This window comes from Malaclemys terrapin, chromosome 9 (genome assembly GCF_027887155.1).
Source record: "Malaclemys terrapin pileata isolate rMalTer1 chromosome 9, rMalTer1.hap1, whole genome shotgun sequence".
Lineage (NCBI taxonomy): Eukaryota > Metazoa > Chordata > Testudines > Emydidae > Malaclemys > Malaclemys terrapin.
The window spans coordinates 66,570,296-66,586,249 of NC_071513.1; the positions used below are offsets into that span (position 1 = coordinate 66,570,296).

A 15,954-nucleotide genomic window follows, 5' to 3' on the forward strand; every position below is an offset into this window, starting at 1 on the left:
TGATCCACTGGTCTATTAACTACATATTTAACTGCACATTTGCTATTCTTAAAGCCCAAAACATAGACAAGCAGTGTCATATATTGATTACATAATTTGGTGTGAGTTAGCAATTTCATTTCTGCTATGCGTAAGCGGCCAAAGTTCAGCCCTAAAATATGGATAGACTAAATAGTATTTTTAAAATATTTTTTTTCCCCCCCCATGAGCAGCAGGTATGGTCTAGCAGGTGATATTTGTGCTTCCTTAATACAATTTTGCCAACCTGACTTTTCATACCCCTGGTTTACCTCCCCCAAATAGAGATTACGAACCAAGTATCATTGAGTGGCAGCTCTGTTGCGCTGGTGGAAATACTTTAGGGACTACATTTAAATGACGGATCCATTTCATTCTGGAGCTATCCAAATCTGATTCTATAGTTTCAGAGGTGCTAGGCCAATATATTAATGTACTCTGCAAACTAATTTGTAATCCCTCTTCCAAACCACAATCTAGGTTACTTAACACTAAAGAAAACTTGAAATATTTTAGCATTTGAACATGGGACAGAGGTACACTTTACCAAGACCTATCAGCATATTTCAGAGAAGCCAAAACATGTAGCATATAAAAAAAGTTGTAACAAAAAAAAAAAAAAAACAAGGGGAAAAGAATACATTTTTGTCTCCATAATTTTACAGTAATGTAGACAACATTGTTTATAGTTTGCTAAGCAAAAATAATTACTAAATGCATGCCAGTTTTCCTAGAGAAGCTTGTTCACGCATACACAGTTACAGACACCCATTAACATAAAGGGTAAGTTTTATGCATTCGGTCTCAAGCTGGCTTCCCTATTTAACATTGGGGGGAGGAGAGGAAAGAAGCACCTACACAGATATCTAGCTACTACATCCAGAATCATTCAGGCACTTCTTATTTTTACAATTTCACATTCATCACAGCCTCTCAATCATTAGCAAGCCTCTAGAATAAAGAGGGCAAAAAGTTACAGATCCTCACCTGCCACTCCAGCTGAAATCATGTGTACCTGGGTAGAGTCTGGCTCAAAAATACTGTTCAACTTTTCCTTGCAATTTGAGTAAGCAGCAAAGTATATTGCTCTAAAATTAGAATAAGATTCAAGTTATATTATTGTATCTTATGCTCAGATGTACCTACAAGTAGTGCTAATGTATGAGACACACTGGCTTCATTATACTACTGTACTGCAAGCAGATGTTAGCTAATCACTAAAATATACTTGCTATACAAAAAGCTGTTCAAACTATAATTCTGCAAAGCAGTTGGAATATTTAGGAATGATGAAACAGAATTAAGAAAAAAAATTAAAGGAATGGGGTCAATTTACAATCTTCATATCTCATTACCTCTGTAATGCAGCCAATCCCCATGGACCTTAAAGAGAGAGGAGGTGTGTGTGCATAAGAGGAGATTGTGAACCTGGAGTACTAATGTCTCTGGGTCATGCTGAGTGGCAATGCTTTGCTTAATTTGCAGATGGAGTTGTTACTGCAGACACCTCTAACAATGCAGTGTCAAGCAGTGCTGTCCGTAAACTCATTTTAGTGGCATTACCAAATGACAGAACAAGTAAAACGTTTGTAATTGACATGTAAGTTCTGCCTCAGGGTGGCAAAATATAAGTTTATTTCTGGCTTCTGAGTTGCTTTATTAAAAACATGAATTTTACATGGTAAACTGGAAATACCACCTTTCCAGCTTCCAGTCTTCTCTCCTTGTTCAGTTTTGTTTTAACCTCTCAGAATAAGTGTTTTAACTTTCTAACTGAATACGTGTAAAAGAAAAGAAGAGTAGCAAAGATTTTTTGTAAATTTGCATCAAATACAAAGTTATATAAAACTGTGTTTATTAGCATCTAAAACTAACTTCTTTATCAATTAAAAAGTTACTGTTCGCTTGTTACAACTACAAAACTTATTTTGTAAAAGAATAGAAAACATACATGCTTAGTGACATTTTTAGGTTGGTGATAAGGCTTGTGCATTTTTAAATACATACATAAAATCTACAGGAGTGAAAATATAAACATTAATTTAACCTCATTAGTTATGCAAACATGTTTTTCTTCCCAGCAAAATGATAAAGTGCTTGCTTTATGCTGTGTAATTTTTTTAAATGGGATTTGAACCCAGTTGAGTATGCTGTATATGTTATGAAACAAGCTTCTTTACAGCTTATTCAAACAAAGAACTGCTGTTAAAGCCACTTACCAAATGCTTAATTGAAACAAACAGTATTTGAACAAAGCTGATGACTGGAAAAAAACATGATGTGCTAATTTATAAAGCTAAACACATTACCAAGTGGACAATTCTAGCGAGAGCACTGGAAAAAACAAACGACCGTATTTGAGCCTCTTTTTGAAAAAGAGAACATTGCAAAGTAACCCATGTAACAAAATTAACGTACAGCAGAGATGCATTTAGAATTAATTTTGTGAACACATGAAATAGTTTTATGATAGTTTTCAGGTTGGTGCGTGAAAGTAATTAACACTATAGGCTCCATTACTACCTAACAGAATTTATGGTATATGAGTGGTGTACGTTTTGGGTCTGTACAACAAGGTCAGATCAAAAATATGCCACTAAAAATTGTGCAGGGAAGGACAGCCCATGGGTTGGGATGCCAGCCTGGGACTTAGAGTAGAGAATTGAATTCAAGTCTCTATCACAGACTTCTTGAGTAATGTTGGGCAGAGAGCTGTGTCTCAATTCCTCATCTATAATATTGGTTTATAGCATTTCCCTAAAACACAGTGGTGTTGTGAAGATAATTCCATTAAGGATTGTGAGGTGATCAGCCATTTACTCTACAGTGTGCAATAGCTATGAAGTAGAGATTCCTACTGGGTAGAGCAAAAACTTTTTAATTAGGTCCATCTGTGAAGGGAAATTTTTGAAAGCGTGAAAGAATTAAGCTATTCAAGCAAAATCTAAGCATTTAATTAAAATTATAAGAACAGAGTACCTTCAAAGAATTGCTAATGTCTCATGAAAACTAGATGAAAAAATTCTATTTAGAAACAATTCTTTCCTGTATGTGTGACATTTTCAAGTTTTAATTTCTCAATTCTTATGAGGGATATTTGCATGAAAACAGAGTCTGTTTCTGCAATGCTGATCTACTCCTGTAGCTGATTAGGACATCGCTCATGACAACGGAAGCCAATTACACTGTCATTCATGACATCAAGTGGAGAAATAAGCAACAGAACAGATTCTGTTCTTGTACAGATACCCAACAACAACAAAATAAAGTAAAAGGAAATAAAGTTAACTGTTCCCATACATCAGTTTGGTAACAGAATGACATCCAAAGCTTTCTCATGAGGCACGAGTGAGTGCTTAGGGACAAGACAACCTCCCCAACATTTTCAGAGTGACTTAAGGACTTAAAGAGACTTTCAATCTCCAGTTTGTACAATTCTAATTACAAATCTTCATTCTCCCCTCTTTTGAATTCTTATACAAATTTTAGCAGTTGGTATCTTGAAAACAGCTGGAGCTAAAAACTTATTAGCTAAAAGTTTATACCCGAGCAGATGAAGAGAATTCTGCTCTCAATAATCTTGTCAGAAATTAAGTGAGGGCAATCAAGGTCATAATCAGAATGATGCAATTTTACATTCCAGTATCTCACAACCTGTCTGGATAAGGAATGCAAAGACCAGTAAGAGTACTTGCAGGATTAGTAAACCTTTGCAAGCACTGGTGCTGAATTTGTGATCAGAACAAAAAACAGTATTCTGCATTAAACAGACTTTTTTCTGCAAGTTTTCAAAATGTTTTAAGTCATTTTAATAGCTATTAAGCAAAATATATATTACAAAGTGTCCTCTAAAGTTAAACAAATTAAAAAAATCAGAAGAGTAGGAAATGAATTGCTCTTTTAACTTCTTGTTCCAGCAGACTGCATGACAAAGTCCCTAAGAGGATTTTGGGAACTAGTAACTCAAAATGGAAGCCAAATTAGCACAGTGTTCTAAGTTTATTCTTAGGGTAAAAGCATGAAGTCACACAAAGGATAAATTTTACCTAACACATTTACAGCAGTATTATGATCCTTAGCTATACTAAATAGTGAATTAGAAAGAATAGCTTATTCATCTGGGATCATTTTGACTTTTGGAAATCTTCCCCTAAAATTTTGGAAAGAATACAAAAAAAGGGAACTCCATAAACTACAGGAGGTTAGCAGGCTCAAGAATAGACAGAGGAGATGAGCTGAAGCTAAGAATGAATGGAGTTTAGGAGAAGCATCTTTATGCAAAGGGGAATTAATATGTGGAATGGACTATAAAACAGCACTAGGAAGATGTAATTGTAAATACATAGGGTACAAATACTGAAAGCAGCCATATGGGTTAACCACACAGCCTACCATCTATTTTGAAGTGATATTAGGGCCTTTTCCATCCATTAATTATTATTAATAAACATTTTAAAAGAATCTCAGCTTCTGCTTAAGCTTGCTCAAAATATGAGGCTTGAGTCTCTCCAGCAGGTGCAACTGCACAATGCTGTGACTACCAAGACAGGTACATCAGCAGAAGCATTCACCCCTGAAGAAGGCAAATGTCAGCATCATTACTGCCCTCTCATCAGATTCCAATGGATAGGGTAGATTTAAGTTCCTACAGGGGCTCAACATGTTTCGGCTGTGTGCCCTGACACTGCTCCTGCACTGGCAGGTCCCACCAATTCCTTGGTTGCTTTAGCTGGCTCTTGGACCAGGTGAAATGGGGGTTGCAGACAGCTTGCATTACTGTGCCTTTCCCCCAGTGGACTTTCATTGCCCAAAACCTGTGTTTCGCTAGCAGATCTCAGGGAGTGAGTCAGGCCCAATGTATTAGGAGTATTCTTCCCCATTGTTCTCTTGAAGAGGATAGGTTAACTGAAGATTTCAAATGTATATTTAGTTACTACCTTACATCATAGGAAATGGTGCCCTTGTTTTTATCTCATCATAATGCACACATACAACCCTGTAAACTGGAGGTGAGAATACTGTATAACTCACTGTGTACAAAACTGGACATCAGAAAAGTTCAGAAACGGGCACTATCAAATATTGCTGTGGATACAGAGATGCACATCTGGAAGTTGCTCGGTAGGGTTTGGAAGTTGCTCTGTAGAGGAATGGCCTAACCGGTTTCTCTCAAATTTAAAAGTTATACAAAGGGGGAAAAAAAGTGGCCTTACTACTAAATATTTCCACATCAGATGTAACAGTTCACTTGAAGCAAGCCCCCCCCATGCCTTAAATCTTGACATACACATGTTTAACACTAGACTAAAATTATTTCACTTATTGAACACATTATTAGATTTTACCTGGAAGGAGCAACGCCTACCAAATTAGGACCTAGCCCTCTAAACAGAGAACGAGGACCTTCCTTTTGCAAGATCATCCTGGAAAACAAAAAGTGATTTTGAAACATTAAATATACATTAGAAGTGTATAACTGGCCTACATATTAGTGCTACAGTTTAGTTAAATTTAAACTTTGCTCATCTTTTACGTACAAACTAATTATTCTTTTTAACAAGTTAATACTGTAACTGCAAAGAACCAAATTTTCCTAAAATAGGCACAAAAAGTGAATTCAATTCTTTATACCATCATTGCTATATTACACATACACTTCTCAGTTTCATGTGTAAAGAACACAGATCATCCTAGAGGCTCAGCAACATATAAATGTTTTCTTCTAGCTACAAAAGGGTCCTTTTAGTAAATGAATCCAAATGTCTACCGTCTATTACTCCTGGACTATTCACCTTGCTGTAGATTCCTGTGTATCGTTTTCAGAATGTGGGACCAAACATTTAATTTTATTGTTCTTTTCTCCCACGAACCCCTATCCCCAAATAAAATACTACACCTGGGGAGGTTCTTGAGAAAAATATACTCTAGAAGAGTTGGACATGGCAATTCCCAGCATCCAAAAGGTTCTGATTTTAGGGATAAATTAACTCTAGTTAATATCACCAATCTAACGAAGGCAAAAATCAGATGCAAGCCACTCCCTGCTCCTCAAACAAATGAAAACAAACAACTCACCACAAAAACAAGCAAACACCAACATACCATCTCTGGTTATTTCAACAAAATTTCTTCAATTTTACAAGACACACAACAGCATAGTATGTTTAAACTATAAATTTAAAATATATGCTGAAATTTACAGGAAAATACCACATTACATACAAAAATACTAACACCTCCTTCCCTCCAGCATACAACTTAAATTAGTATTTTTAAAAAATGTATTATATGTTTCATTAGCACAACAGGATTTCTAGCAAAATACAAGTCTTCTAAAGTGTGAAAAAAATATTGTTCATGCTCAAAAGATTCACAGAGCTGTCAGATGTCCAACTGAGTGTTCAGTCTTCAGCCTATTTTTAACTTAACTTTGTGTTTGGAAAATGACAAGTACTAATTTTGGGCCTGAGGCTCCCCTACCATAATATGAACAGAGACAGATAGGGCAGATATGTTGGAAAGCATACAGCTCTTCTGCGTACCCTATTCCCTTCCCTCAGTCTCCTACCATACTGCAGGATTAAGGCTCAGCATCTGTGGGGCCAGATTCTTCTTTGATTTGTATATCCTAACTATTCCCAATGAAGTTACTGGGGTGTAAAGCCAGGTTAAATAGGAGCCATTTCTCCTACCATTTGGATCATTCCTGCACAATGCTCAGCATTTTGACCCCAACCCAGGAAAGCCTTTTGGCATGTACTAAAGCAAGGGTCGGCAACCTTTCAGAAGTGGGGTGCCGAGTCTTCATTTATTCACTCTGATTTAAGGTTTCGCGTGCCGGTAATACATTTTAACCTTTTTAGAAGGTCTCTTTCTATCAGTCTATAATATATAACTAAACTATTGTTGTATGTAAAGTAAATAAGGTTTTTAAAATGTTTAAGAAGCTTCATTTAAAATTAAATTAAAATGCAGCGCCCCCCGGACAGGTGGCCAGGACCCGGGCAGTGTGAGTGCCACTGAAAATCAGCTTGTGTGCTTCCTTTGGCACGCATGCCATAGGTTGCCTACCCCTGTACTAAACTTTAATCACATGGGTAATCACAATGACTGCAATGGGACTATTCAGGTTTAAAGTTAACCAGAGGCATAAGAGTTTTATTAGATTGGGAACAAGGCATTCAGCATCTTGCAGGATTGAGCCCATTATCAGCATGGCTCTGGGAATAGTGTTGGTGGAGGGAGACCATCACACTTTTTTGAGGGACTTGCAAAGGAATGGACAAAAAATACTGAGCAATAAAGTAATACTTTAAATTAATTAATGTCAATATATAAGAATTTTGAATACTTGTCCCATAGGATTGTGACTTTTAAGGCAGGCCAAATGACCCAGGGTGTATGGCAGCACAGGATTTGTTCTGATCTCTTGATACGGTAATATAGCTCTGAACTATCACATTGTTGACCATACCAAAACTATTTAAGCCTAAACCTTGATGCTAATTACAGGGTTTGCTTTAAAAAAGCAGGGAAGATGCAAGTATAACCTCAGAGCCACTGCAACCACCCCTGGAGGTTCACATTTTAAAATATTTTTTTTAACCGCCAACTCGATGTTGCAATATAGGACATCAATCTTATCAGTTTAGATATGCCGGTCAATATAGAGAACACTTTTCAGGCACATTTCCTGTTCAAAACTGACATCCAGGTTAACAACAAGAGAATTAGTCAATTCTGCAAACTCAACTGTTGCGTAAAATGCCCCTGTCTGGAAAGGTTTCAAAAGATTAGTTGAATGTGCACGGTAAGACTAAGTATAATGCTCAAGAGGATTTCAAATGTATTCTGAATACCAACATTGGAAAACAGTCAAATTCTGAGCAAGTGTGTCCACTCCATCACAGTCTTCTGGTTAGGGTGACCAGATGTCCCGATTTTATGGGGACCGTCCCAATACTTAGGGCTTTGTCTTATATAGGTGCCTATTACCCGCCACCCCCTTTCCCAATTTTTCACCCTTGCTATCTAATCACCCAACTTCTGCTGCAGAACAGAACCCAAAATTTAGATAAAAAGTTTATAAAAATAAGCATCTGTGTTCCATAAAGTTATAATGGCACTACATAACCACAATACCTCTTGGTTATGAGGTATGAGCATTCCTAGATGTTTGACAACATTTCAGCTTCATGCCCAAAACAGTTAGTACTCCTGTGGAAATTCTGCACCAAAAAATTTAAATTTCTGTGCCAAAAAAATAAAAATTACCCACACAGTATTTTAAAATTCTGCAAATCCAGGCAAATTAGGTGTGGGTGGGCAGGCTCAGCCCAGTAGGATCCAAGTGTGGGGGGATCCAGGTGCGGTGTGAGAGGTTCCTGTGTGGGCTCTCTCAGTGCGGGTGGCTCGTTGTGGGGTCTGGGTGCACAAGTGCTCATTGAGGGGGTTGAAGGTCCAGGGACAATGGGTCTCTGCAGGGGAGCCAGGTGAGAGTGGTTGGGGCTTGAGGGGGATCTGGTGTGGGGAGATGGGGTTCAGCAGGGGCGATGTGGGTGTGTGGGCTCAGTGGGGGGGGTCTGGGTGTGGGGTCGTGGGGACTGGCAAGGAGTCTGGGGGGGCTCAGTGGAGGGGTCTGGGTGCTAGGGAAGTAGGACTTGATGGGGTGGGGGTCCAGGTGCAGCTGGTTGAAGCTTAGTGGGGTGTGGGTCTGGGTGTGCAGGATTCATCCAGGGGATCCAGGTGTAGGGGGATAGGGTTTGTCAGGGTGACTGTTCAATGGGCCTCTTAACGGGGAGACCCCAGCTGCTGCCGAGGGGACACTGCATGCCGGGTTCCTGCTTCCCCCCGCGATTGCCATCTCCTTTTCTTCCCCATCTCATTCCCCTCCCCCACTGCCTCATGCCCCATCCCCTCCCCTCACTCCCACATTCCCCTCCTCCTGCCCCATTTCACCCCCCTCTTCCTTCCCCACTGCCTCTTCTCCACACTTCCTCCTCCTCCCCCACCCCCTTACCTAGCCCCACCATGGGCACTCACTGTTGCACAGAAAACAGGAAGACTCCCAACACCCAGAAGCGGAACACGACTGACACTAGGACCCAGGAGGCAGCGTTCAGCTGCAGAGTCAGCAGAGTGCAGACACAGCCTCCTTCAGCTGGGCAACTGTGCACTTGCAGAAATGAAGGGGGGCAGGGAGAGTGGCAGGTAACCCTGTGTGCCTCGCCTGTTAGGAGGGGCAATTGTGCTTTCCTGATGTTTTCTGCAGGGAAACATAGGCATTCTGCCGGGGTGGGCGGGGGGTGTTCCACAGAATTTCCCCAGGAGTAGGTTAGATGTGATTTCACAATCTCTTAAGTGCTCAACTGAAATGAGTGGAGTGCTAGCCACTTTCCAAAAATACTTTGCAAACCACTACAACAACATATACTTAAACAAATTTGCCATGTTAAAAGAATTTCCAAACACACTGAAGGATTTATTCCAAGTTTCTATTCCTACAAGATGATCTTCATGGACCAACACTTGTGGTCATGCAAAGTCCCCATGAAGTGGCTCTGCACACATTCATCAGTAAAGGACAGATGGCAAGATCTTAGCCTACAGCATGATTGGCCTCACTTGCTGAAAGATAGTCACAAGGTAGTTAACCAGTTATTTAAAATCAATACATAAACTATTTTATTTTAATCTCATCTGTGAGATGAGGCCATATTCTCCCCCCGCCCCCTCTAGGTTCTAATAGGAAGCGCCATCCTTGCTGATGAGATAACCTGGAACCTCAGGGAGAAGAGGCACATATGCATTGGCCTCTATGGCTGCCTCTTACAGCAGCAGCAGCCTGGGAAGATCTGTAGAGTGTCAGGCACGGGTGTAGATATAAGATTAGTTTGTACATGATTCTGATTAATTTTTTCACAACACAAGGTCAGCCATGCTAGTTGCATTTAAAGGACATCATGAATTTGAGAAAAACATACTTCTGTCTGAATAGGTTATAGCCGCTAAAAGAAAAAGACTATACACATTTCTCTCTTTTTTTAGTTTGTTTACTTCATGCATTTGAGCAAGTCATGGTTTTGCCTGTATACTCAGGACCAGGTTCTGCAATCTCATCTGTACAGACAGACCCTTACTCCTGTAGAGAGTCCCACTGAAGCCAATGGGGCACTGCACAGGTGCAGGGGTCTGCCCAAAGAGCAAAATGCAGAATCAGGGCCTTCGTCGTTCCTCTGCATAAGGGACCCTTATAAATATTAACAAGAAATCCACTATAAACTGGCAACAGAATTATTTAAAAAAAAATCCCACCACATAGCATGTTGGTAGGCAGAATAGTTTAGTGGATATAGCATAAGATGGGGAATCAGGAGACCTGGGTTCAATGACTTCCATCAACTTGCTTTGTAACCTTGGGTAAGTCACTTTACCTCTCTGTGCCTCTATTCCCTTCCTATCCTTTATCCATTTAAAACTGTCAGCTCTGTAGGACAGGGACTGCCTCACTGTGTGTGTAGATACTACTTGAATACAAATCAAGAACAGCATATTATTTTAAAAGGATGTCTCATCAGAAACTGAATTTTTTTTTGGTTAATTTAAAAAAATTAATAAAGTTGACAATCTCTCTTTAAATTTCCACTCAGTAGAGCTTCTGTGGCTTTTACTCAGGTTTTCATCTGAGGAGAGCAACAATAGAATCTCTGGAGAGCTATCCTGGGAGTCTAAATTCAATTACTTATATATACACATATACACACACCCAGTGGGAAAAGGTTGCATTTGAACAAACAATAACCAAAGCTAGATTCAAATTGCTCATCATCCATTGATAAAAATCAGCTTAAAATATTTTGGTAAAAAGCAAATTTTAGAGAGCTACATCAGGGATGACCTTTAAGGAATATTGTCAACTTAAAAATTTCAGAAAGAAATGTGAGTTAACTACTCGCTACAGTTATTTGTAACCCTAAGATGATAATCATTGAAATGGGGGGAAGGAAATATTTCACTATTATTTGTTGTTTAACTTATGCAATTGACATCACATTGTATCTAGTCAGTTTTACTGTTTCCTTGAACACAGTCAGTTTTCCCCATTGTTTGTGTGGGCTTTTCACATAGCAATTGGGGAGAGAGAAAAAAACAAAAACCAAAAAATAAAAAACAACAACAACAAAAAACTTAAAATTGGAAGACAAAAGGTAAAAGTGGTAAGGATACTCAGGGACAGTTATAATAACTTAAACTACTTGTAACCCAATTTAAAAAAAATTGATTAGATTTCAAGTTGACTGTATCTCTTAACATCCAGCCAGATGAGGTTTACAAAAGCAGAGAGAACAATTGAGTTACTAGCAAAACTAAAGCTAAAGGCAAAGTTTCAATATTTATAGCACTTTCAAATTTTAGCAGAGACCTTGAGTAACTGTGGCACTATGGGCTCATTATGTAAGGCAGCGGTTCTCAACCTGTGGCCCACGGACCATTTCTAAGGGGTGTGTGCAAAAGACAGACTGAAAACTGATGGAAGAATTCAACGATATATACAGATAACAGATTTCCAACATGGTCCACACCTCCAATCGAAATTTTTTAAGGGTCGGCAAAAGAAAAAAAAAAAATAAGGTTGAGAACAACTGCTGTAAAGTACAGAAGTCAATGAACATTGAGGGTGCACAGAACTTCTTGACATCACAACCTATGCATCTGCTACTCCGGAGGGCATTCTGTGCCAAAAAATTAAAAATTCTGCACACAATATTTTAAAATTCTGCAAAATTTGTGAAATAAATGTGGAGGCTCCAGCATGGCATTGCGAAGCACATGCCACTGGCTACACAGAGGTGGGAAATCACTGTGCACCTCCCACCCCGCCCCCCGGGACACAGAGTCAGCAGTGAGCTCCACCCAACCCTGACACAGTGCAAGGACAGGGCCTGCCTCAGAAACACTCCAGGGCCCTGCCCCTCTGTGCCAGGTGCACCAGGTATGGGCAGGCAGGCTCAGCAAGGCAGGATCCAAGTGTGAGGGGGCTTAGTGTTGGGGGTGTCCAGATGTGGATTGAGAGGGTTCTGTGTGGGGGTTCTGGGTGCACAGGGACTTGTTGGGGGGGGTTCTGGGTGCAATGGTAATGTTACTTTGCAGGGGAGTCCAGATGAAGGTGATTGGGGCTCGGGGGGGGGGGGGGGGAAGAATAGAGCTCAGCAGGGGGTCTGGGTGTGAGGGCCACAGTGGGGGGATCCAGATGTTGGGGGAGTGGGGCTCAGTGACATGGAGATCCAGGTGCAGCTGGTTGGGGCTCAGTAGGGTGGGGTCTGGGTGGCTCATTGTGGTGGTCCAGATGCAGGGGGAGTGGGGCTCGTCGGGGGGTTCTGAGTGTGGGAAGAGGGAGTGAGGCTAGGCAGGAGGGTCTGGGTTTGAAGAGGTCTGGATGCATGGGGGTTGGGCAGATGGGGCAGCAGCTCCTTGTACAATGATCCCTCCCCATGCAGCTGAGGAGCGATGGGTGTAAGAAACGTGCGGAAGGGAGGGGGAAGGAGTTTGAAGAGCTTCCTACAGCTGGGGAAGAAATCTGGAAGTGGGTCTGACATGGCCCCAGATGTCATGCAGGGGAAGAGGAAGTCCTGTCCTCCCCAGCTCAGCTGGGACTAGCAGCTGAGCCCGGGGCAGAGCTGAAGTCACCAGCTGGGTCTTCCCCAGTCCAGCCCCCTTCCCCACAGTGATTTACCTCTCTGCCGGCTGCCCTGGGCACCTGAAACATATTGCTGGGAAGGGTCGTATGACTGCTCTTGTGGATTCCCTTTTTCTGCGGGGAAGCAAAGAAATCTGCAGGGGACATAAAAATTCTGCACATGTGCAGTGGTGAAGAATTCCCCCAAGAGTAATCTGCATCTGATGTCACTTAACTCACAAGTAACTGTATTGAGCAAATGCGTTACACCAGTTTTTTTCCCCACAGGTGTCAGATAATAATCAGACTTTATGTCTGCCAGACATAGCATGCTAGCAGAACAGAAGACAGAAATCAACCCCTAAAACTAGAAGGAAATTTTAAATAAAAGAAAAGTAACCACATGATAAATATTTTAATGTCTGAAGACTTCTGACAACACATAAACAAGCTCCAGTATATATTGGTGCTTTCTTGGGGCAATCAGGCTCAAGAACAAAAATACCTAGGTTTATTAAATATATGAAATCACAAGTGAGGCTCCAAGTTCACTAGCTGTGTGTGTCAGGCACAAAAAGAAACTAAGTATGCTAAATTGAATTGATATATCTATAAAATGTAACCCAAATTATTCCAGTACTGATTGCACTTTAAGGTACCCTTTAAAAATCTGCTATTATCCATTTTAACTTTGGCAACAATTTTTACATTTTATTCCATATAGATCAGGATAAGTTCCAACAAGTTCTAAAGCAGGGGTTCTCAACCTTTTTCTTTCTGAGCCCCCTCCCCTAAACGTGCTATAAAAACTCCACGGATCAGCTGTGCCATGACAACTGATTTTCTGTATATAAAAGCCAGGGCTGGCGTTAAAGGGTACAAGCAGGGCAATTGCCCGGGGCCCCTTGCCACAGGGGGAACTGTGAAGCTAAGATGCTCAGGCTTTGGCTTCAGCCCCAGGTGACAGGCCTCAGGGCCCCAGGCTTCAGCCCCATAAGGTGGGGCTCTGGCTTTCTGCCCTGGCCCCCAGCGATTCTAACACTGGCCCTGCTTGGAGGATCCCTTGAAACCTGCTCGGACCTTTGGTTGAGAACCACTGTTCTAAAGAGAAGCAAGCTCATGTAAAGCACATAAGAACTATTGCATTAACTTAATTGCTGACAGCAAACAAAAGAGGAGGCTAACTCTGAACGACAATGTGAAAAAAACTGCATTGCTAATAGCTATGCAATTGATAGTCAAAAAGTAGTTTGCCTATGATACAGTTTGTCACATCCACAAAACTCATTGGGAGAAATGGGTTATGGACATGTAGAATCTATCAGCTGTATACATGCAGATACTAAACTATTTAAAAGTACGCATTAGACATGGAGGTTCTTTTGAAAATTGAGCTGAGTAATTTGTAAATATTGTCATATTGCTTGACAGAGTGAACTCAATTAAATTTAACCATATTCTTAGCTTGGCTATGTATATATTTTATATAATTCCTTCTACTGATGGATGCTCTAGGATTGACATCTCAGACTCACGAGACTTCAGATGTACTATATTGTCAGAAACAGGTTTGTTGAAATATCTCAGAGGTACAAGACAAGAACAATCTTTTGTGGGTCTCCCACTTAACACTCCTTTGCCCACCTTCTCAAGCTGCTAAGAGAAAAGACTACAGCACTAGAGCTCTGCACAAGCCTAATTTTAAAGCCCAAGCTGGACCCAAACACTGACCTGAGCACAACCAACCCATACCTGATCCAAGAGTGTCAAGTCATTTTCAGACCAACCCCAACTCAATAGCCTTCCCCCGAACCTGCACGACCTTGGGGCTCAGCCTGGCTGGGGCCTTCCCTCTCCCCACACCTTAAGGCCACAGTCTGTCTCCAAACACCTCCTGCCTGGGGGGTTGACATAGTGGCAGCTGTGTGCTTTGCTCCTGGCTGCCACTGACACGTCACTGCACCGTGTGTGCGCTACGGAGTGAGAGCCACTCACTCCACAGCACATGTAGAGCACAATGAGCTAGTGGCGGCTGGCAGGAGTGGGGCATGCAGCTGCCACTATGGTGAGCTCACAGGCAGGAGCAAAGGATCAGAGATGACCTGACCCAACCCAATCACAATACTAATAGTCGGATACCATTGGGTTCAGGTCAGGTTGCAAGGCTTTACAGAGGACAGCAGTTCATCGCTTCCCAGTCCCAGAATTGTTCTTTCTATGCAACTTATGAACAGTAGCGTCAATTACAACTTTTCCATGGAATTATCCTTAAATTGAGACTCTGCCACATAACCCACCTAAGAAGCTGAAAGCTCTAGATTTTACTCCTGGAGGAATTCTGCACCACTGTGCAATGAAGAATTTTGCAGAATTATGTGTGTGCAGAATTTCCTTTCCCCCACAGAAGCGTCAGGCAACCTCAATAATACACCTGTAACAGAAAGTGTTGGGGAAACTGAATAGCAGCTTTCCAGATCTTGGTAGAAGCAGGGTAGAGATTCTTCAGCTGCTCTCTAACCACCATGAAATTTTTGGTTATCAAAGATAAGCAGAGGAGAAAGGACAAGGGATAACCATGTTTCCAAGTCATGTTGTATTAGGGTCCTGGACTCCCCCCTGGGTCAGAAGCTCTTTGGCTATCAAAATCATCTGAAAAATTACATGGAAACAAGGGTCCTGACTGGCTAGCAAGGTCATTGAAAACATTCTTGTGCGAACATAATGTCATGAAAATAAAATGCATATTTAGGAGCATTCTGTATGTTTGGCATTCCTTAGGTATAAGAATCAGCTCTTCTGGGGATGAAGTTCCAGTCTGATCTTATTCTCTCACAGCGTGACCAAATGTTACATTTAGATAACCATTTATGGAGTGGAGACTGTAGCCTGACTACATTGTAAAGAACTTACATTCAAAAACCTCAGTGCACAAATCAACTGTTTTAGACGGCAAAAAGTTAGGGGTTGTCTGACATTATCTCTAAAGAAAATACAATACCACCCCATAAAAATTAAAAAGGATCAGAAGAACAGGAACATGCAGATAGTACTCACTTCAAACAATGGAGAGGTCCAGGAGATACTCTAGTTACTCGATTGACACTAGCACCATTCACAGTGCTGAGATGAACTTCAGAGATGTAGAGAGTAACAGAGGAGGACTGCAGCCGTGTTTTCACAACTTCTAGTGGACATGTCAGAATTGCACCAACAGTACCCCCACATCTGCAAAAAGAAGTAAGATTCTAAACCTTGAAGGA

At 41.0% G+C, this 15,954-nt stretch overlaps 1 protein-coding gene across 3 annotated transcripts in view; it reads right to left on the reverse strand.

Moving 5' to 3' along the window:
- SLC25A36 (solute carrier family 25 member 36) overlaps positions 1 to 15,954 on the reverse strand; it is a 61,045-nt gene that overhangs the window by 21,159 nt on the left and 23,932 nt on the right. For all 3 annotated transcript variants that reach the window (XM_054039042.1, XM_054039041.1, XM_054039043.1), the window contains exons 2-4: positions 15,749 to 15,919; positions 5,364 to 5,441; positions 1,006 to 1,106 (exon numbers count right to left, since the gene is read on the reverse strand). In XM_054039042.1, coding sequence (XP_053895017.1) covers positions 1,006 to 1,106; positions 5,364 to 5,441; positions 15,749 to 15,919 — 350 coding nt within the window. The remainder of the gene's footprint in view (positions 1 to 1,005; positions 1,107 to 5,363; positions 5,442 to 15,748; positions 15,920 to 15,954) is intronic.